The sequence below is a fragment of the Arvicanthis niloticus genome, chromosome 13 (genome assembly GCF_011762505.2).
Source record: "Arvicanthis niloticus isolate mArvNil1 chromosome 13, mArvNil1.pat.X, whole genome shotgun sequence".
Taxonomy (NCBI): domain Eukaryota; kingdom Metazoa; phylum Chordata; class Mammalia; order Rodentia; family Muridae; genus Arvicanthis; species Arvicanthis niloticus.
The window spans coordinates 32,279,238-32,302,075 of record NC_047670.1 but is presented as its reverse complement, the minus strand read 5'-3'; the positions used below and the strand labels follow the sequence as shown (position 1 = coordinate 32,302,075).

At 40.0% G+C, this 22,838-nt stretch overlaps 1 protein-coding gene across 3 annotated transcripts in view; it reads right to left on the bottom strand.

Annotated features, from left to right (window-relative positions):
• Nucleotides 1-22,838, bottom strand: part of Col14a1 (collagen type XIV alpha 1 chain) — a 207,977-nt gene that overhangs the window by 157,837 nt on the left and 27,302 nt on the right. For all 3 annotated transcript variants that reach the window (XM_034516485.2, XM_034516486.2, XM_034516484.2), the window contains exons 3-5: nucleotides 12,266-12,382; nucleotides 8,921-9,064; nucleotides 5,649-5,738 (exon numbers count right to left, since the gene is read on the bottom strand). In XM_034516485.2, coding sequence (XP_034372376.1) covers nucleotides 5,649-5,738; nucleotides 8,921-9,064; nucleotides 12,266-12,382 — 351 coding nt within the window. The remainder of the gene's footprint in view (nucleotides 1-5,648; nucleotides 5,739-8,920; nucleotides 9,065-12,265; nucleotides 12,383-22,838) is intronic.

Below are 22,838 nucleotides of genomic sequence, written 5' to 3'. Positions count from 1 at the left end.
ACCAAGGTAAGAGACAGAGACAGAATAAGCCAAGGAAGCTCACTGGCCACCTAACCTGGCATACACAGAAATGAACAAGAAACCCTGTCTCAAACAAGGTGAAAAGTGAAAAGTGATGTATGGGGTTGTCCCCTAGCCTCCACATGTGACCTATAGGTTATGCTCATACACATACATACATACACACACATGCATGCACACACACACCATACACATATATACACATACAAAGATATCTAAGAGGTATGTAAGTATACATTATGATGTTCAAAAAAAACCAATGAAATTTCCCACTGACAAGTTTTTCAGGTTTCCTGTGGTGGGGTGTGATGGTCTAATCCACATCTGTGGTAGTTTGACTAAAAGAGGCCTCCATAGGCTCATAGAGACTGACACTATTAGGAGGCGTGGCCTTGTTGGAGTAGGTGTGGCTTTGCTGGAGGAAATGCATCATAGTGGGCAGGCTTTGATGTGTCAAATGCTCAATCTAGATACAGTATAACATTCACTTCTGCTGCCTGCAGATCAAGATGGAAAAGTCTCAGCTCTTTTCTGCACCTGTTTGTTTGCTTGGATGCTGCCATGCTTCTCACCATGATGATAATAGCCTAAACTTCTGATACTGTGAGCCAGCCTCAATGTTTTCCTTATAAGAGTTGCTATGGTCATGGTATCTCTTCACAGCAATAGAAACCCTAACTAAGGCAACATCTGCAGGCCAATGCCCCACTTATGGGAATGGTGTCAGCATTTATCTAGTGCTTCCCTAAAATCCTACTTATATGCCTGTGCTCTAACTGATCTTTTGTCCCCTATCTAGCTGAAGTTTAAATCCTGAATAGCCCCACTAGTTCCAAGATGAATTCATAATCTTGAGTTTGGCATATGTAAGCCCTGGAAAACTAGTGGGAAGGTGATAATTTTTTAAATCTGTCTCTCAGTTATGAGTTAAGAACCATAAAGGTGTCAAAAGTGAGGTTGGGATGTGAAAACATGCCTTGAGAGCCATCATAGGACCAGGCTGTATCCAAACATAATTAGCTTGCATAATTCGGAGCTGGCTCCTCATCTGGAGAAGCCAGTGGAAACCTGTGTTGTGCTGCACTGGTCTACGCAAGCTCCATGAGGATAGACATATGCCAACCATGAACATCAGTTAATCCCCAGAAGATACCTCAGTGCTTGCCCAGTACTGTATATAAATATCAAATCTTATCTATGCAGTTACTGTCGAACATAGGGGATAAGCCTCTTAGCCAAGGATGATGGTAAACACAATCCTAGCACTGGGGAGTTATGGGTAGGAAGGTCAGGAGTTCAAAGGCCAGCCTCGGCTACATAGCAAGTTTGAGACAAGCATAGAGTAAATGAGACTTTTTCAGACAGAGAGAGTGGGGGTGGGAGAGAGAGAGAGAGAGAGAGAGAGAGAGAGAGAGAGAGAGATTGACCTATAAGTATACTCTCTAGTCTAGTATTTGGAAAATCTTTTTATTAGTGTGTGTGTGTGTGTGTGTGTGTGTGTGTGTGTGTGTTAAACAAGATGTAGCCCAGGTTATCCCAGAATTCACTATATAGCTTAGGCTGACCTCAAAGTCATCCTCCAACCTCAGCTATTTGCTGAGATTGCAGGCTTGCACCACCATGCTCAGCTTGGAGCATTCTAATATTAATAATACATGCTTAAATAGTATTTGCTGTGTTTTAAGTACTTAACTTACATAATTCATTCAATCTTCACATCTATCTCAGGAGGTCTCATGTTTCAAGTTAAAAATAAAAGACATGTGTGGGTAGTCATAGAAGAAATGGAACCTTTTGAAGATTCGTAAATGAGACTACATCCTAAGCAGCTCTGACTTGTAGGGTGGTGGGCTGTGAGAAGCAGCTGGGTGCTTGGTCAAGAATGAGCTTGGAACCCCGGAACCTTAATTGGACAGCAGGAGTTCAGCTCTGCTCCCAGGCCCTGGTTCTTTTCATTTAGCTTCAGCCCTCCAACCCCTCCAGGGCCACAGAGTAGTTTATGACCATCAGTCAGAGGAACTCAGGCCCTAGAGAGATTTACATACTAATGAGGTACCTGAAGGCCAGAGGGTGGAGTCAATTAAGCATTCTTCCCCAGCCCCTCCCCCTCTCTCCTTCCCTATTTAACTCAGGTCTGCCCATCCACCATCCGCCATGACATTAAAGCTTGTAAAAACCCATGGACTTTCTCGTGTGTCGTTGGGGCCCGTGCTATGAGGAATCAAGGAGCCACAGCAGCCGTGCCTAACTTCCCCCTGGAGGAACCCTGCATTCTCCAGCCACAATTACCTACACTGACTGAAAATAGAATAGATCAAATAATCTTAGAAAAGAAATCAACTCAGTAAGAGATTTAGTACCAAAACAATGGAAAGTTTTAAACACTCTAAAGCAAGAATCAACAATTATATTCCAAAGAGGTCATGATGGGAAATACTTGAGTCTTTGCTGGCCATATACTCTGCTTCAAAACACTCCAACTCTGGTACTGTGGGAGAGCAGCCACAGACAGTATGTCAGGAAAGAGCAAGGCTGGGCCCCAGTAAAACATGGCTTAAAAAGTAGCAGAGGACTTAGCTTAGCCCATGGGCTATTGTTATTTTGGAAAGAATAACTAGTTCATCTCTTTTAGTTTTTTTTTTTTCTTTAGAAAATCAGAGCTATATTGTATTGAGAAGAATATAAAAATTTAAAAAGAAAAAAATGGGAGTAGTAGTTTCATCCCTTCACTCTTTAGAGCAGAGAACAATAACAAAAAAAAAAAGTTTAGACCATGTGAAAGTGCCTGATCCCACCTGATACCAGAAGCTAAGCATGGTCAAGCCCCATTAGTACATGGATAGGAAAAGAGGCTTGATGGCCTTAATTGGAAAAAAATCAGCTGAAAAGAAAGAATCCTTATGCTTCTTTTTTTTAATCTGGTCCAAATCTTTTCCAATCTCATTCTATGTTCCTATACAAAATGCCAAAAATAACTAGAGAAAGCTATTTGGACAGCCATGGAGAAATAACAGTTCATGTCCATGTGCCAACATTTTGCTCAGAGGCAAATACCACTTTTGTTTGCAAGCTGGTTCTTAAGTCTTGAAGAATTGTGGACAGTACATCAAAAACAAGTAAGTATTTCACAGCACAGAAATCTCAGATAGGCATCCTAGCTCCTTGCGTTTCGGCTAAAATTTTGAAAACCATGAAATATGACTTGATTGTCTCTGAGCTATTTGCAATATAGATACCCATACCAGAAGATAACAGACTGTAGAAAAAATAAAGAACAACAAAGTTTGATGTGAATCATGGGACTACCTCATCCTGGAAAGGGCTTATGCTAAGTCTTGGGAGGGACTTTGAGTAACTGGTTAGTGGCTTCTGCTCCTCCTGGCCTAAAGCTGGTCTACATTGTGCTTCCAAAACTCATATGTATTAAGGCAAAGAATAGAGAAGGTAACGTAGAGCTAGAACTAATACATTCTGAAGCCACATGAATCCACAGATAATATTCTCTAAGCATAGACAGGCAAAGAATGTTAATCCAAAAATACCACATAAAAAGGCTAATAAATGTATCTTTTCAAAAAGAAGCAGAAACATGTAAGTCAGAACCTGATGAACTGGGAGTTGAGTGTGTCACTTAGTAAAATATATGCCAGGCATGCTCAAGTCCTGGGTGGGCTCACTTCCCAGCACTGGGGCCCGCCCCACCCCCAACAAAGATAAAAGAAAAGAAAGGCTGGTTCTTAGAATGAGTAAGGCTGGAAGGGTGGATACTTTTTTATTGCCCTTTATTTAACTCTTGACTTTTGGATGCACATTAATAGTCTGCAGACTCGAGTTAACCTGATGATATTAAGAATGAATGACAGAGCACAGTGAGCAGAGAGGAAGCTATGCCTCAGCCTATGAAAGCACTCTGCAGCTGCTGAGCTACATCTTGACCCCGTTGTGGGTTGTTGCTCTTCACTTTGAGACAGTGCCTCACTGAGTTACCCTGGCTTGCCTTCTACTCATGCTGCAGACCAGGCAAGCCTTGAGCCTGCAATTCTCCAGCCTCAGTTTCCAAAGTATCCAGAATTACAAATCTGTGAAATTGGGCCTGATTCTTTTTTTTGAACCCTCATTTCTATACCACACACTAAAATCAAATATTCAAACGTTAGTTTGCAGACCATGTGGCTTATATGGGCTGTGTGAAATTGGCATGAGATAAAATACAAGAGGTAACAAAAACAGAGCAGGAGTCAACACGTGGTAGACAGAAAATGGTGTGATACCCTGATAGCATTGTAAGGACTCCTGAGATGTGCTAAAGCCATCCATTACTGTAATCTTTGTTAAGATTCCATATGCATGTTGAATCTCAACACAATCATATCAAAGAAACACAAAAGAAGGAACACCTTCCAGGACAGGTGAAGGGTAAGGCAGATGTAAAGAGAACAGAGATTATAAATAGAAGAGAAAAATATGGAAAATGAGAAGTAATCCAGAGCAAAGAAATAAGTGATAAATCCAAAATGATCAATAATTTCAGCAAACATAAGTGACCACAGTTACAAATCAATATAGCAGTTGTGAGATAGAATATGTAAAAGCCACTCAGTCGTTGCCATAAAACTGCTCACTATAAACCTGGGGACACAAATACAATGACAGTTAAAAAAGCAAGAAGGGGCGGTTTTGTGACTACTCTACCCAATAAAGAGGGTACAACTGCATTTATTTTAGACTCCTAGGCTTTGAGAGGAATACTGAACGACTAATTCTAAAAGGGATCATTATAAATAACAAAAGTAAATTTTGACCCGAGAAATTATGACTCTCATTGTATATGTCACCAGCATTATGGATATTGAAAATCGCCAGTTTCAAATAGAAGTAGACAAACATTAGTGGGGAAAATTAAAATGCATTTTTCTCAAGGACATGTGGAACAAATCTAACCATTGGCCATATTTAAGTAATAAAAAAAATCTCAACAAACTTTTAAAAATATCCCTGCATACCACATTCCGTGAAGACAGTGCAATAAAGTCAGTCCTAATAACAAATGAATATGTTTAAGATCGCCACATGTTTAAAATTAATGACTTAATTTAAGTAAGTCATGGATTAAAGAAGACAACCTTGTAGAAAATACAAAATACTAATGCTATACATCAAAATATGGGATCCAGTGTGGGCAGCACTTGGATCGTTTTAAAAATACATAGTACAAGCCGGGCAGTGGTGCCACGGCTACACAGAGAAAACCTGTCTCAAAAAAACAAACAAACAAACAAACAATACATAGCACAGTGGAGGAGGGGCGCAGACAAGAACAAAGTGGAATTTACCATGAACTCCTGCCTGCAGGAAGTATCCACAAAGGGGAGGTCCTAAAGTGAGGAAGCAACAGAAACAGCAAAGAATATGACCGGACGGACTTCGCGTGTATGCTAGGTTGGTTGTAGAGACTGAATGGAAGGTCCCCACCTATACACTGACAATCATTGGAAAGATGGAGAGAAAAGAGCTAATGGCCATTTTCATAACAAATTGTATATCTCTGCTGATGGGCCAGACTACTAAGTATGTATTGTCTGCCGTTTAGCCAACCACACCCAAAGTGACGTAAGCACGTATCTGACCTTCTGGTGAAGTTGGTTTACTTCCGTTTCCTTTGTCCACAGCCTTGACTCTGGGCTTTGTTGGGTCCTTTCTTTTCTCTAAGTCTTTAACTAGAAGAAAAAGAAAGAAAGGAACATGTGGTATTAATGTTTTAAATATATACAAATATGCATATTTACTGTGTTTAACTAAAATCCCTGCAAAACCAAAAAGTAATGACAGACATTAGGACCATGGTACAAACTGTTCTCCACGTGTTAGATCGGACATTTTTTTCAACCTTGTCCTAAGGTATAAAACAGTACTGACGGTTTAGGTCAAGTATGCAACTGTGGACAAAAGCATCAAATCAATGTAACACTCCAAAACAGCTGTGAAACTGACATGATTCTCCCATCGGCATACACAACAGAATTAAAAGCCTAGATGCTAAAGCATAGCTTTTAAAACCAGTAAGCATTGATTGGCCTTAGCCTCATATCTCTGGACTCGGTGTATGAATTTGTTTCCCATTCTAGAAAGATAGTAACTATGGACATTCTTGTTTGTAATTGCTACGTCTTCTGTAGAAGGTAGAGAACCACATAATTTTTCCTCCCAAACTTTTTTTTTAATGTTTCTCTAACATTTTCTTCACGGGTGTAAACGGCTTTTGAGATGTCCACGCTCCTGTAAACAACCCATGGTCCTGTCAGCAACCCTGATGAAACCCATTGGGTTATGAAACAAAGAAGAAAAAGAAAAGAAAAGAAAAAGAAAAGGCATCACCGTGAAAGGGGCCTGGTAGGGATGTGGAAGGGAATCAGTGGGAGTGAGGTGGGACCTTGAAAGGTATCAGAGGATGAAGACGATCAAAATGATACACATATATGAAAATGCCATAATAAAACCTGTTATGTATAATTAATCTTTACTAATAAAAATGCCAAAAGCAGTCTTGATACTTAGATGATAGTGTTTGTCACTTCAGAAAAGCAATATTCAGAAGCTAACAATTACCCCTCCTCCTTTGGTAAGCTCATATCCCCCCTGAACTGCATTTAATATTCCACCGTACTCAATGCCTGACACTCCACAGCAGTCTGCCTGCCATTGCTTGGCTTCTAAAGTGGTCCAAAGATTTCAAGGCCTTCACCAAATGTCATATTGTATGTTTATACATATAAAATGTGCTGCGAAAATTCAAAAAATTAAGGGCAAAATATTTTACTTAATTATTTCACGTTCTTGTGTTGGTAGCTCAACCTCACAGGGGGATGAGGACCTCTCCCTGCATCCTTGCCATCCTCTCCAGGAGATGGTCCTGTCAACTCTGTCTGTGTAGCACCACTCCTTGTCCTTCCCACTGGCCCTTGTGCCTTTGCTGAAAGCTTCCAAGACTTGTCATCTGCTCAGGGCTTATCACCTCTGTTAAAGAAACCCTGTCTTTAGAACCTTTCTCGTCTTTCTGATTCCAAGAGATTTAATTCTGGGATAGAAGTAATAATTAAAATTATAAGATACTTTAACCTTACTAGATCCAATAATCTAATTTTATATCCATCTTTAGACCGCTTTCTTTGATTTCTTAATCAGCATCCTGCCTCTTTAAAAAAAAGATACAATTATATTTTTTCCTATTCCATGATGCTTTTATATTCTCATCTTTGGATTTTTTCCTCCTTCCATTCCTGAAACATGACTTTATGCTAAAGTTGCCCAGCATCTCTAAATACTCTGACTGGAATGTTATCGTCCATCCATTTAAAGTCTCATCCTTCGTGGATCTTTTCTAAATCTACATCTTTCACAGCCCAAAGCCACACTTGGGCTGTGACCCAGGTCACTTACATTTTCTAAAAGAAAATGCATATGTCAGTTTAATGTTAGGAAAATTTGGGTTAAGAAACGCTAGGGGTATGATGAGAGTCGTTTCCGATGTGGGATCTACAGATCTGTTCCCGGAAGGGGAGCACTTCTGTGTTCCTGTTAAGATAGGCAGCCTGAGTCAAGCAGAGGCCAATGGAACATACTTCCGAAAAGAAAAGTCCATGGCTTGGAAGAGATCCAAAACAGACCACAGCATCAGCTTAGACTTGAAGTTTAAAAAAAAAAAAAAAAAAAAAAAAAAAAAAAAAGTCCCTTTGGAGGTAGAGCCACAAATTAAACACAAAAATTATAACAAATGTTGCTACCTTCATGTAGGAACAAAATCAGTCAGAAACTCATACCAAGCGTGGTGATGCACACCTGTAATCCCAGGACTGGGGACAAAAGAGCAGGAGACTCACAAGATCCAGGACAGCCTAGGCTATACATAGTGGGTTCTAGGCTAGCCTGAACTACAAAGCAAGACCCTGTCTCAAAAGAGGAAGGATGAGGGGAGGGAAGAAGAAGTAGATGGAGGCAAGGAGTGAGGGAAGAAGGACAGGGATACAGCAGCAAAGCGGTGTCACAGCCATACATTCCCGAGCACCAGAGCTGCTCTCTGCTCTACAAATCCAAGAGGAAAAAAAAAAAAAAAAAAAAAAAAAAAAAAACAACCAGATTTATGTATCAAACATACGAGTGTTCAAAAAGGATCCAAGGTTCAAAGTCCTTCTCCTGGCCACCATTTTCCAGCAGGTGACCATGAGTTTTCAAGGCAGGGAAACCAGGCTACATTGAGTTCTATTGTATAGGAACCAGGACGATCAGAGAAATGCAGAAGAGGAAAGAAGGCCCTGCCAAGAAACTCATTTCTACCTGAACAGAACAAAACTCCCCACTTCACCCACATTGGTAACAGCTACATCATAACATGAATGGTTACAGTTTGTCTACAGAAAGGCCAGCGGACCCAGCGACTACCCACACGAGAAAAGCAGATCGTAACCATTGGCTTTCAACAGCCACTGGGCTAACTTTCCAGGGCCTGGGGGTTTCCTCTGCTACTCCGTTGGAACACTTCTTGAAATTATCGATCGCAAAGCTTTGACTCAAGTGAACCAGACTGCGGCTCATTTCCTGTTTTTCACAGACCTTAAGAGACGTCATTTTTGGTACGACTGTAGCAATTTAGGAGGCAATAGACTGGAGTAAGAACGCGAGAAGAGGTGGGACTGACTTATACTAAAACCTAAAAACCTCTTAATAGCTTCTTGACAATGGGGAAAGCTCAAACATGTCATCTGTACCTGCAGATAGGTAGACTCACCAAATGTCTTTGTTCAAAAGTCAAAAAGTAAAGACTTTATCTCAAAAGTCCCCCCTCATAACATCTACTATTTTAAGCGCAGAGCCCAGATGGTACTTAAAGATTGTCAATACATACTTCTGAACTGGCCTTGAGCTGGCTTGCTTTCCTTGTCTTTATAGTAGGCAATAAGTTGAACCGTGTAATTCTGCTCTGGCAGAAGGCCTTGAATAATTGCTTTTGTTGCACTGTTCTGGAGATTCATCTGGTTGGTTTTTCCTCCTGTAATAAAACAGAATGAGAATCCATACTAAGCTAGGAGTAACAGTATTCACTGAGAACTTTTATTAACCACAGTCAAGACTGTTTAAAAAAAGGCAGGCAATTAATTTTTTTTCTTAAATTTTGGTTGTAAATATTCACACAGCGCACTTTGATACATATCAGATGGTAACAACACTTGAAATACACGTACTAATACATGTTGTAGTGTTAACTTTCATTGTCATGTTCAGCGTATTCTGTCTGCTTTAATCCAAAAGCCCTTCTTGATAGCACTGTATCACGTTAATTATCTAAGAGAAACTGTAGTTCAAGACTGGAAAGCGGATTCTTAACATCAAGTTCAGTCTTCAAAGAAGAGACTGCCTCCTGAACGTGCACATGAACTGGCTGCATGCTATTAACCACACTGCCGCCACTGCTGTCCTCTGCTCTCTGGTGTAAGCCAAAGCACCCTTGAATCATAAACAACCTAATCTTACATCTGGCCACCACTGCCTCAGGACAACAAAGGGAATGCTCACTGCCTATTTAAAAGTCAGTTTGATTCAATAAATAAAATTGCAAAATTCCCATCAAATTAGACTGACATCTAAGGCTTTCGTGAAAATGTTTAATACTATTTATGCAAAATTCCAAAAACACCTTTGGATTTTCTATAATTTTCTATTATTTACGGCAATGATGAACAATTTGAAAAAAAAAAAAAAAAAAAAAAACAGGAGGAAATCGATTCAATATTTCTGTCCTCCCCCAACAGCCTTCAGAGAGTTATAAATTAATCAAATGTGTTATAGTAAATTTTAATTACATCCCAATAAAAATAATCTAGACCTGAAATATTGCCTGCTGTTTATCCATGCCGCCTGCTACTAAGGAGGAAACTGAATTTTCTCTTACTAAAGTCTGTTGCCTTTATTGTTCAAGATGTGGAATTGTGTTTCACAAACTCCTATCATTAAAAACTCATCACTGGGGCTAAAGAGATGGCTCAATGGTTGAAAGTACTGGCTGCCTTTCCAGAGGACCAGAGTTCAATTCCCAGCACCCACACAATGCCTCACACATGACTGCAACTCCAGTTACAGTCCAATCCAGGAGAATCCAACGCCCTCTTCTGGAATGCATGGGTACTTTATGCATGTGGTGTACAGATATCCATTCAGGCAGACACACATGTATTTAAAAAGTAAAAGTTAAGTCTTTAAAAAAACATCAGTTATAAAGTACACAAATATTATGTAGTTATACTTTTCAAAAAAATGTTTTTTAGAAAATCCTGATTATTACATTCTTTCTTTAGAAGACAGATGTACTATTTTGTTAAATATTATAAGATTCCTATAATAAAAGCGAATGTTTTAAACTCTGTCTAAGCCAGCATTTTCCAAATTTATTTGACTATTAACTCATTTTGTTGTGTAACTGCTATTATCACCCTGCAGAACACCATGGAACATTCTTTGGGAGAGACTGACATAAAAAAGACTTGGACCATGACTCACAGTGCTAAAATGCCCATAAACTTTTTGAAGTTAAATGCATTTATTACTGTCTTTGATTTTAATCAAGTAGATTCTAGTAGAGCCTAAACTGACTGGTTGGTTTGGCCACTATAATAAGAACAGTAAATAATGTAATTATTTAGTAAGAAATAATTTCACTCACAGTTTTTGTCACTGGAGGTATTTAAACAAGTTAGGCATCTAGTGTTTGAGTGTACTGTTTCAGAGGGAATCGGATAGTCATGTTGAGGTTTGGTTCATGAAGCACCTGAATCAGTTCTAAGACTTGTGTGTTTCTTCAGTGATGTGTGTTTCAGGTACTTAACAATCTAGTATAATTAGCAATTAATCTTTAGAAATTAAAGTACTTATTGACTAAGAAAATATTTTCAAGACCTGACATAGGGAATTCCCCAATTCTGTAAGGTAGTAACGGAAAGAGTACATAATACTCAAAATTAGTGACCAAACAAGAAGTTAGGTGTTTTATCTACCTTTATTTTTCTGAGATTTCTAAATCAAATAATGGGTAAGGTTACACATTTGTGAACATGAAATTAGTTGAGAAAGGGTCCTCAAGAAAAAAAAAAACAAGTCCAGCTTTATATGTCCATCTTCTTAACCCATTATAATTATAATATAAAAACATGTATTATAGAGATGTGTATCATGGCTAATCTTCATTGTAAAGATGACTAGATCCCAAAAGAGGTAGGTGAGTGGCATCTCTGTATAACATCTACACCGATGTATCTGTAGACAATTAATTGAGTAAGAAAATAAACTTTAAATATGGGCAGCAGCAGCATCCCATGAGCAGGGATCCAGGTCACAATCAAAGGAGAAAAAGAGAGAGCAGTTAAGTGGCAGCATTCTCTTTTCTCTGTGCCTGCTACCAGATCAGCTGTGAACCAGACAATTTTCTGCTGTCACACATGCCTACTGCTGTGTGATGGACAGACAGAATAACCATGGACTCAGCCTCTGAAACCAGAAGCCAAAATAAATTTCTTCTGTCTTGAATTGCTTATGCCGGGCACTTTATCATGGCAGTAAGAAAAGTAACTGATACACTGAGGTCATGATGTAATTTGAGAGTTATTATGTACTTGTGTGTGAGGATAAGAGCCAAGAAACATCGTGAATAGCATTCCCATGGTAACAGTCCTTCATTGGGTCTGGCTTACAGTCCAGAACTTACTCATAAGTCAGTCCATTATTATCAAGGCAGGCATGGTGCAGGAGGAGCTGAGAGTTCTACATCTTTATTTAAAGGCCACTATGAAAAGACTGTCTTCCAGGAAGCTAGGATGAAGGTCTGAAAGCCCTTGCTCACAGTGACACACCTCCAAATAGTGCCACTCCCTGGGCCAAGAATATTCAAACTGCCATAGTGTCCATGGATCAAAAGTATTTATCCTACATTAAAACAATGTGCAGTATTTTTATTTTTAATGGTTTTAAATTTTTAGGAAATTTTAGCTTAAGAAGAATTAATTACAGTTAAGCCCAGGAGCCAGACCTTACACTTTGGAGAACATTATTTCCTTAATGAGAATAGAATTTGTCAAGTTCAAAAACTAAATTAAAACAAGTCTTCCATTCAACACTATATACTTCCAACATTCAGCACTATATATTTTTAACCATCCATGCATAAAAAAGTTCCCAACAAAATATACTGAGTTATCTTTACCTGCAGCTGGAGCCACGAGCAGTTTGTAGCCACCAAATTTCCCTCTTGGTGCTTTCCATGAAATCTGTATACTGTCGTGGGATATTACATTATATCTTAACCTGGTGGGTGGAGCCACTGAAAAGGAAAAACAAATATGGCTCAAACATGAAAATATTCCAATTTAAATTACAGAGCCAAAGTAGCATAACCAAAATACACAAGACTTCATCAGTCTCTAAAGATGTTCTTTCTACAATCCTAATAATGAGTCAATCATTGAGCTAAATGAGACAGATGTGAAAGCTTGTGTTTTCTCTCGAGGGATACCCTTTGTCAAAAGCACTGACCTAGGACATAGCGTTAAAATTGATTATCTAATACCCATACGACATTCCACATAGCCAAAAAGAAGCTAAACAAGAAGGAACAAGTGAGGATGCTTGAATCTTACTTAGAAGGGAGAATAAAATAGTCATAGGAGAAAGACTGGGGGAACTGGATGGGAGAGGAGATGGAGAGAGGAATGAGGGTGGGGTTTAGGATCAGATGTTGGGAGGAACAGGAGAGATTGCTAGATAACCATGAGAATAAACAGGACTCTGGTGTGGATGGGAGATGGGGGCATCTCAAGGCTCCCAAAAATCAAGGGGGGGGGTTACCTTATCTGAGACTCAGAACAGTGGGGTCATGGAACCTGAAGAGGACACCTCCTATAGCCAGGCAGGACCCCAAGTGGAATGGTTGAGACACCAACACAGCCACAAAACTTTGTACCCCAAATTTATCCTGTCTACAAGAAATGCAAGGGTAGGGATTGGAACAGAGACTATGGGGATGGCCAGGCAATAAATGACCCAACTAGAGACCCACACATGGGTAAGCACTGATACTATTAATACTATTAATACTATTAATAATTCCTGATACTATTAATGATACTCTGTTATTCTTGCAGACAGGAGTCTAATATGGCTGTCCTCTGAGAGGCTCCAGCCAGCAGCCTCAGACAGATGCAGACACCTACAGCCAAACATCAGATGGAGCTTTGGGATATTTATTATGGAACAGTTGAGGGAAGGATTGAAGGCCTTGAGTGGGATAGGAACTTCATAGGAAGATTAACCTGGACCCTTGGGGTTCTCAGAGATCAAACTACCAACCAAAGAGAATACACAGGCTGGACCTAAGCCTCCCACATATATGTAGCAGATGTGCAGCTTGGTCTCCATGTGGGTCCCAAACAACTGAAATAGGGGCTATCCCTAAAGCTGTTGCCTGTCTGTAGGATGGTCTCATAACTGGGCTGCCTTGTCGGGCCTCAGTGGGAGAAGATGTGCTGAGCCCCAGAGACTTGAGGTGCCAGGGCGGTGGGATACCCAGGAGTCCCCCAACCTCTCAGAGGAGAAGGGGTGGGGGATGAAAAGATGGTCTGTGGGAGGGGGAGCTGGGAGGGGAACAGTGATAGAAGTGTAAAATTAATTAATTAATTAATTAATTAGAATTAATAATTAATTAGATAAAATAGAGTGTCTACCTCTCTTTTAGAAATTGAAGCCAGTCTTGCAGAATAACATCATTATGTGTCAAGGGCGTGTTTTCCTACTTGGAACATGAAAGTTTCTCTACAGAGACCATTGTATGTATGACTCAGGTTCTCCCCTGTGACAATCAAATATTTTTGATGATATAACATTTGAGAAAACTACTTCAAGCATGTTATGGTCATAAAATATTAATCTTAAAACATTTTAGAGGAATTGAAGACATGGCTCAGTGGTTAAGAGTAGGTTTTGTTTTTGAAGGTAACCCAAGTTGAGTTCCCAGAATCTGTGTCAGGTGACCCAAAACCACCTGTAACACCAGCTCCAGGGGATCTGATGGCATCTTTTGACCTTGGCAAGCACTTGTACTCATAAGCACACACACACATACATAATTCTAAAGTAGTAAAGAAATCATTGGAGATAGTGATCATTAAGAAGTTCAGAATCAAACACAAGATGATTGTGTTTTTTAAAGTCTGGTTGATTCTTCTGGATAATCTGATTTACCCACGTTAGTTCTATAGCACATGATCATGACTCAGGCCACAGCATTCTGAAACTTCACGAAAGTGCTAAGATCTCTTTACTTTCATGTAAGTCATTAAAATATCAGAATACATTTCAGAACCCTCTGTAAATGCTCCAGGGTTTCAAAAAGAAGCTTTTTTGCATGAAGATTTTTTTTTACTCTATAATATCTAAACAAAAGTATTTATTAGCAGAAATGTCATACCCATTACCCACTCTGTGCTCAGCCTTTTTTTTTTTTTAAACTTTGGGACCCAGTGTTGGGAAAGGAAGCAGACATTGCAGAAAGATATGAGGGATAGGGCTGGAGAGATGGCTGGGAGCACTGACTGCTCTACAAAGGTCCTGAGTTCAATTCCCAGCAACTACATGGTGGCCCACAACCATCTCTAATAGGATCTGATGCCATCTTCTGGAGTGTCTGAAGAGAGCAATGGTGGTGTACTCACAGACATAAAATAAATAAATGTAGCTTCCAGACTGGGCCCAGGAACTGAGCAGATTCCGGACAGCAGCTCTTCCCCTAATCTCTAAGAACCCAGAGGAAGTGGGGCTCCCAGGTGCTCTAACTCTAGCACTATTTTAGGTAAGCAGACAGCAATGCCCACCCCAAACAGGGAGTAACTGGGATCCACAGGAACCCAGGAAGTCACTCCCGGCCCGGAGCATGGGTTCCTTCTGGTCTGGGACCAGGAACTGAGCAGATCTTGGGTGGTAGCTCTGACCCCAATCACACAGACCCAGAGGAAACGGGGCTCCAAAGAACTCTAACCCCGGCAGTATCTTGGTAAGCAGACAGCAATGCCCACCCCAAACAGGGAGTAACTGGGATCCACAGGAACCCAGGAAGTCACTCCCGGCCCGGAGCACTGGTTCCTTTCGGGCTAGGCCAGAGCACTGAGGAGATCTTGGGCAGCGGCTCTGCCCCCAATCTCTAAGAACCCAGAGGAAGCAGGGCTCCCAGAGCTCTAACCTGGGCACTATCCTGTTTGCTCCTGAGTACTGAGTAGATTTTGGGCCCCAGCTCTTACCCCAGTAGTAACACCCACCCCACACAGTTCTGATACAACCAAGATAATAGGAAAGACAGGCTCCAGTCAGAGACAGGGCAGGTAGCACTAAGGAGATGCAGATGGCAAAAGGCAAGTGCAAGAACATAAGCATCAGCAACACAGGGTATTTGGCATCAGTAGAACCTAGTTCTCCCACACAAGAAAGTCCTGAATTCCCCATATTACTAGGAAAGCAAGATTCAGATTTAAAGTCCCTTCTAATGATGATGATAGAGGACTTCAAGACGGACATAAATAACACTTTCAAAGACTTTGAGGAGAACACAGGTAAACAAGTAGAAACCCTTAAAGTGGAAACACAAAAATCCCTTAAAGAATTACAAGAGAACACAACCAAACAGGTGAAGGAATTAAAGAAAACCATCCAGGACGTAAAAATGGAAGTAGAAACAATCAAGAAATCACAAAGGGAGACTACCCTGGAGTTAGAAAACCTAGGAAAGAAATCAGGAGTCATAGACATAAGCATCACCAACAGAATACAAGAGATAGAAGAGAGAATCTCAGGTGCAGACGATACCATAGAAAATATCGACACAACTGTCAAAGAAAACACAAAATGCAAAAAGTTCTTAACACAAAATATCCAGGAAATCCAGGACACAATGAGGAGACCAAACCTAAGGATAATAGGTATAGATGAGAGTGAAGATTCCCAACTTAAAGGGCCAATAAATATCTTCAACAAAATTATAGAAGAAAACTTCCCTAATCTAAAGAACGAGATGCCCATAAACATACAAGAAGCCTATAGAATGCCAAATAGACTAGACCAGAAAAGAAATACCTCCCATCACATAATAATCAAAACACCAAATGAACAAAACAAAAAAAGAATATTAAATGCAGTAAGGGAAAAAGGCCAAGTAACATATAAAGGCAGACCTATGAGAATTACACCAGACTTCTCACCAGATACTATAAAAGCTAGAGATGCTGGACAGATGTCATACAGACCCTAAGAGAACACAAATGCCAGCCCAGGCTACTATACCCAACAAAACTCTCAATTACCATAGATGGAGAAACCAAAATATTCCATGACAAAACCAAATTTACACAATATCTTTCCACAAACCCAGCTATTACAAAGGATAATAGCAGGAAAGCTCCAATACAAGGAGGGAAATTATACCCTAGAAAGAGCAAGAAAGTAACCCTCTTCCAACAAATCCAAAAGAAGATAGCCACACAAAGATAACTTCACCTCTAATAACAAAAATAACAAGAAGCAACAATCACTGTTCCTTAACATCTGTTAACATCAATGGACTCAATTCCCCAATATAAAGCACATAGGATTACATGACTGGATACATAAACAGGACCCAGCATTTTGCTGCATACAGGAAACCCACCTCGGTGCAAAGACAGACTCTACCTTAGAGTAAAAGGCTGGAAAACAATTTTTCAAGCAAATGGTCCTAAGAAACAAGCTGGAGTAGCCACTCTAAAATCTCCAGCCCGAGAACACAAAGGGAGGGACTCATGACTCCACCTGTATAGATAGTTAAGGGTGGCCTTGCCAGGCATCAGTGGAAGTGGACAGCCTTGGTACCTGAAAGTTTGGATTCCTTAGTGTTGGGGGTTTTAAGAGCAGGGAGGTAAAAATGGGAGGATGGTGGTAGCACACCCTCATAGAAACTCCCAGAATTGTATGAATTAGACATGACAGAGGCAGGCCACCAGAAGACTAGATTCCAGAATTCAAACAAACAATTATCATGATACTAAAATTTGTTTTAAGAATTGTATATTGCAGAATACATAGCCTTGGCGTATCTACTCATCAGGCAAGCTGAGCAGACCTGCTTCAACCTCTGATGTCCTGGAATTCCAGCTGGATGCAGTGAAGACACAGTGTCAGAGGCTTATCAATTTACTCTTCCCCCAACCCCTCTTCTAATATCTCAACACCCATAATCAACTTTAAGAAGTTTAATGAAGAGTCAGTGCCCCTAGTCCCTGGGCTTGGGGACTGAGGTGGTTAATATTGGGTTGTCTTTCTAGGGAAAAGTAGTGATTTTGTTGGAACAGGGAGGATTAGCTAGGATTTATTGCATAGCCATAACCTACTAGTAGAAATATGTATAATTGTTATTAAGATAAAGTTATAATTTCTTAAATGGTACAAAATTTACTTTGATTTCAAGTTTAAGGTTTTCATTGGTACGAGCTTCTTATTAATATAAAAGTGAGATGAATATTGTTACTATCATAGGCATTGTGCCTGTATAACACATTTAGGAATATAAGGCTTAGACCCAGTCCTTCTTTAACTTTTTAAACTGATTTGAGATGGTTAGACTGTGAGTTAAGGGCCTATAGCAAATTCATGGCTTTGAGTTTATTGTTAGGGTGTTTTCTATATTTTATTTAGAAATAGCTGAGAGGAGTTAAGAGACAACAGTCCAGATTGCCTTACATGGATAGTCGGTTTTCAAAACATCAGAAATCCACAGAATTGACGTTACAAACATTTCTGTATTAATGTTCATTTTGATTAGAGACCTGTCTGCTCCTGACAGCTTTCTGTCTTGGATTCTAAGAAGAAATTGAGCATCTTTGGAGTTATTCCAGTTGTGGTGAGACAGCCACTAGGCAAGAATTGCCTCTTTCCATCTACAGACAAGTTACTGTCCAGAAAAGAACACACTTGTGTAATAGTCGACTGATTATATCTGCCAAGACAGAATAATCAGCCCTTAATAATTCTGCATCACTAAGTCTGTCAGATGATCCTGGGCCAGAAGGCTGAAGATCGGATGCTCTGTAGTATAGGGATTGTTCAGGTGTTCAGCGGTCTCTATAAATTGGCTAAGTTTTAGAAGCTATGCTTCATTTTGATTTGAAATTTGATAATTTCAGTTAACTCAGTCATTCTGGATTTCTGACGGGGTTGAAAACTTATAGTCTCATAGCCAATCCTGGCTATTTACTTTGAGAGAAAAGATTTGAGAGGATGGTTTTCAGCTGACATTCATTCTAAAGCCAAAAAAAAAAAAAAAAAGCCAGGTTCAGAACTAAGTCTTTTATTTAGGAGAGATGACAGAGGTTCTGCTTAGTCAACAAAATGATGGACTGGGTATTAGGTCTATCTTGCACCTTACTGACATAAATTGGTATAGTTATGCTCTAACTTTATTTTGAGAGAAAAGTCTTATTTTAACAGGAAGGTTGATATGTTGGAGGAGCTAAGGTGGGACGAGTACGGAGAGGAAGAGGAGAAGGAGAGGAGGAGCTAGGTGATGAGAGAGAAAGAGAGAGGGGGGCCAGACATGGAGGCAGATGTTCACATGTCTCCGCCAGTCAAAGATAGTTGATATATCTAGGTTGGGTATTAGGTTACACTTCTGATTGATATTGAGCATCACCAAACTTATAAAACCTTTGATTAACATTTTAAAAAATTGTATAAAAGCAAAAAGGAGAAGGGGGCATGGGATAGAGGTTTTCTAGGGAGGGGAAATGGGGAAAGAGGATGGCATCTAAAATGTAAATAAAATATCCAATAATAAATAAATTTAAAATAAATAAATAAATCTTTTAAAAAATGAGGAATAATACAAGCTTGGTTTGGTTTCCAGTCTTGTCACTCATCATCTGAACCACCTGGGTTGGATGACCAAGCCTTCCAAAGCCAGTTTCTTTACTTTCAGAAAAAAAAAAAAAAAAAAAAAACCAAAACCTGATACTTTCCACAAAGCCTGAATCATATATAACATTAGACTAATTGGTACAGTACTATAGGTGGCCAACAAAAAAAATTTCCTCCTCTTCCTCTCCTTTCAGCTAATGATGGAGTTTAAGAATTTATTTAAATCCATATATATATATATATATATATATATATATATATATATATATATCCTGACTTTAGGATAACAGAACCAAAGAACAGTGGCTGAAAAGCTTGTTCAAGTTCACACACTAGGCTAAGATGGTCTCTGACCCACAAGAAATCCATGGTACTGTTTGTGACGGAAACCCAAGTTCAGTTCTTTGTAGAAAGATCAGTATTGGCAAGCTGCTATGAGCTAGATAGATAAGCAAAGAATTTACAACTTGACACAAGTTAGAGTCATTTGGGAAGGGGAGACTCTCAACTGAGAAAGTGCCTCCATAAGACTGTCTTATATAAAAGTATATCAGGCATTTTCGAGGTCAATGATTGATGTGAGGGGCTCAACTGTGGGGGCCCATCCTTGAGCTAGCGGTCCTGAATTCTGCTATAAGACAGCAGGCTGATCAAGTCACAAGGAAGAAGCCAGTTAGCATCACCCTTCCACGGCTGCTGCTTCAGTTCCTCCCCCCTCCTGCCTTGGGTTTCTGCCCTGACTTCTTCCCTCACTGAGATAGACCATGACCTGAGAGTTCTAAACTGAAATGAACTCTAGCTCCCCACATTGCTTTTGACTGGGGTTTATTACATCAGTAGAAACCCTGACTGAGACACTGTTCTACAACTCTCTGGGCATTTGGAATCAGTAAGCACGGAAGAACATTTCTCAAGAAGAATATCTCCCTAGACTTATCCCTAATCGTGCATAAGTAGAGAGGGCTATTTACAGCACAACAAAAGCATTAGTTTTATAGTTTCAACTTGATACAAATGGAAGAGTTTACATTTTTCTTGCTAATGGAAAAATACAAATTTACCCAAAAAAAAACAACTTTTTTTAAATCGCCCAGCATTTTAATGAACATAGGAAGTATTTTTTCACACAGTCTTCAGCACAGGAGGAAAATCTATGTGTAATTGCATTTCTGTTCTTGTGGGAAATATGACAAATATGAATTAAAAGCTTGAAGTTACATTTCTGAGCTCAATCAAATCAGCGGGTTTGCATTTATTGCCGACAAGCTTTTGCATGAATGCATTGATGAGAAATTGAACTGAACTACCTAGGACCCATGAAGTGAAAAGGGACAGCAAGCAGGTAGGGGTTTGATTCACGCCAATTCTGAAAGGTTCAGTAGACTCTGTTAGCATGCCAGGTGTGCTGAAATCTCAGGGAAAACAGAAACTAACTGCATTTGGGATAGCTAGACTAGATAGTGGACATCTGCAGATTTCCTTCTTAGGCTATTTTTCTTTGAATGCTGTGTGAGTTCACAGTCCTCAGCATCTCTTTAGTCAACAGCTAATTCTCTAAGCTGCCAGCAGAAAACAATGAGAAAAGCATGGACCATGTGTACTCTTAATGAAATGCAGATGTTCATCTAGAACCCAAAGAGACATGCCTTCTGTGGGCCTCCTCAAGGAAACAAAGTATGAAGCCAGTGACACAACAAAATCAAGGGTCAACTCTTTGTGATTTACAAATAACTCCTACAAGCATCATGCCTCTATAACCGTAAAAAGATGGGTCGCATCAAGTGCCAACAGAAGCATATATATTCTGACAATCACTAAAACAACAAAAAAAAAATCTTTGGATAGACATGAAGCACACATTTTTGCCTTCCGGGAGGTGAAATCCATTGCAAAGAATAAATGTTAATTAAGACAAAGTTAGCTCCTTCTCAACTCCCACCCCCTTTCTTTGGAAGGCACTGGGACTCGAGCCAAAGCCAGGGCAAGCAAAATTGACAGAAATACTGTAAAGAGTCATAGAAAAATAATTGCTCTTATCTCACAGAACAAGAATCTATGTGGAGTTTTTTTTTTTATCTTTGCAAGCAAAAGGGACGTGCTTGCTATTTCATGTGTGCTGTCCTTAACTTCCAGTAAATGCTTGAGTGAACTTGATTAAGAAGTTAATCTGTGTCAGTTCAAATACTAATCTTTTCCAAAAAAAAAAAAAAAATCAAATGTATAGTTTTGTTTGGGGCACACACTGGGAGCCTGGAGGAAGTCCTTTGAGTGGTGACATGAAGGTAGGCTCAACAGAAAGTACTTGTGTGTACATGAACTCACCCCAAGGGGGAATAGGAAGACCATCCACTTTTATTCTCTCTTTATTGTGGCTTGTTACTAAAAGCACAAGGGACTTTGTCTTGCTGGGTTGTGCTGTGCTTTGTTAACGGGACAATTTGGCAACCTTCCCATAGGAATCCATGGAAGGAAAGGCATTTTTTATTATTCCACAATCTATCTTCTCATTTGATAGATAAATTTCTGCTGTTTTTCATCTTCCTTCTCCCATGACCCCGTCTCTCTCCCTCTCCCTTTCCCTCTCTCTTCTGTCTCTCTCCCTTTATCTCTCTCCTCTCTCTCTCTTTTCACTCTCTTTCTCTCTCATCTCTTTCTCTTTTACTCCCCTCTTTCTCAACTCACTTGAAATGTTGCTTTTTTTTGACAAGCAATGATTTATATAAAGATTTGTCTAATGAGATATTTTCATTAATTACTTCTAACACTGTTTTTACATAGGGATTCAACCAGAACCATCTTGTTGATGTCACCATCAGTCACACTTCCCTGATTAAGAAGTAGATGGGTGTCTAAAGCCAGGTCAAGCAGACTCCCCAACCCCTACCACCACCATCACTACCACCCCAAATGCAAAATTCAAGTCCAGTGATAAAAGAAAAGGGAGCAGCTAAGTGTTTTCATCTCAGTGGTATGTCTGATAGTAAAAGGTAGCTGGTTCCTACATGAGGCATCTCTAGACTTCAACATTTTGGTCTTTTCCAAGCTGAGAGCATAACTTCGATTTTGATTAAATGAGTTACTATGTTTTTAAATTGGCCAAAGAAAATTTAATTTTTTTTTTTGCAATCAAACATCTCTTCTGCAGGGCAGTGGTGGCAGCCAGTGGCTGATCTCCGGGTGGATCATCGTGGGGTGGGGCTAGCATGTCCCCAGGGGAGCTCTAGCTCTGGTCCGCTGTAGATCCTGCCAAGATGAGGACACTCGGCTGAGTCCTGGTGGCTCACCGGTGCCTCCGTTAGTGCGGGAACATGGCAGCTAAGCAGGGAGCCAACCTGGCGAATCATTTAGAATATCTCCTGCTACATTGGGGTGCAAACATATGGACGTTGTAACAATAGAAGAGATGAAGGCAGCTGTCCCATCCACTCAGGTCTCCGTCAAGGAGAAAGGATGAAGTCAGCTGTCCGGTCCACTCAGGTGCCCATCAAGGAGCTTTAGAGTCACCTCCCAGCCTCCCTCTCCTCCACCTGCCTCCACACTTAATCAACAAACCAATTCCCTCTCTTCTACCTCCGATTCTTGCAGCCGCACTTTTCTCTCTGGTCACATTGCCTACTTCAGACTTTCCACACCCAGTTTGTGAACAATTTGATAATTTAGCAGTCTGGCAACCTTACTTCCTCGTTCGTGTGCCTAAAAACCCTTGGGAGTCACAAGTACAGGCAGAGTTGTTATCAGTTTACTACATCTACAAGATAGTTATTTGAACATTTCAACATCTAATGTCAATTCGTTTTCCAATCTTTGCTTATTGCCACAACCCCATGGGACATTGATTGTTATTGTCT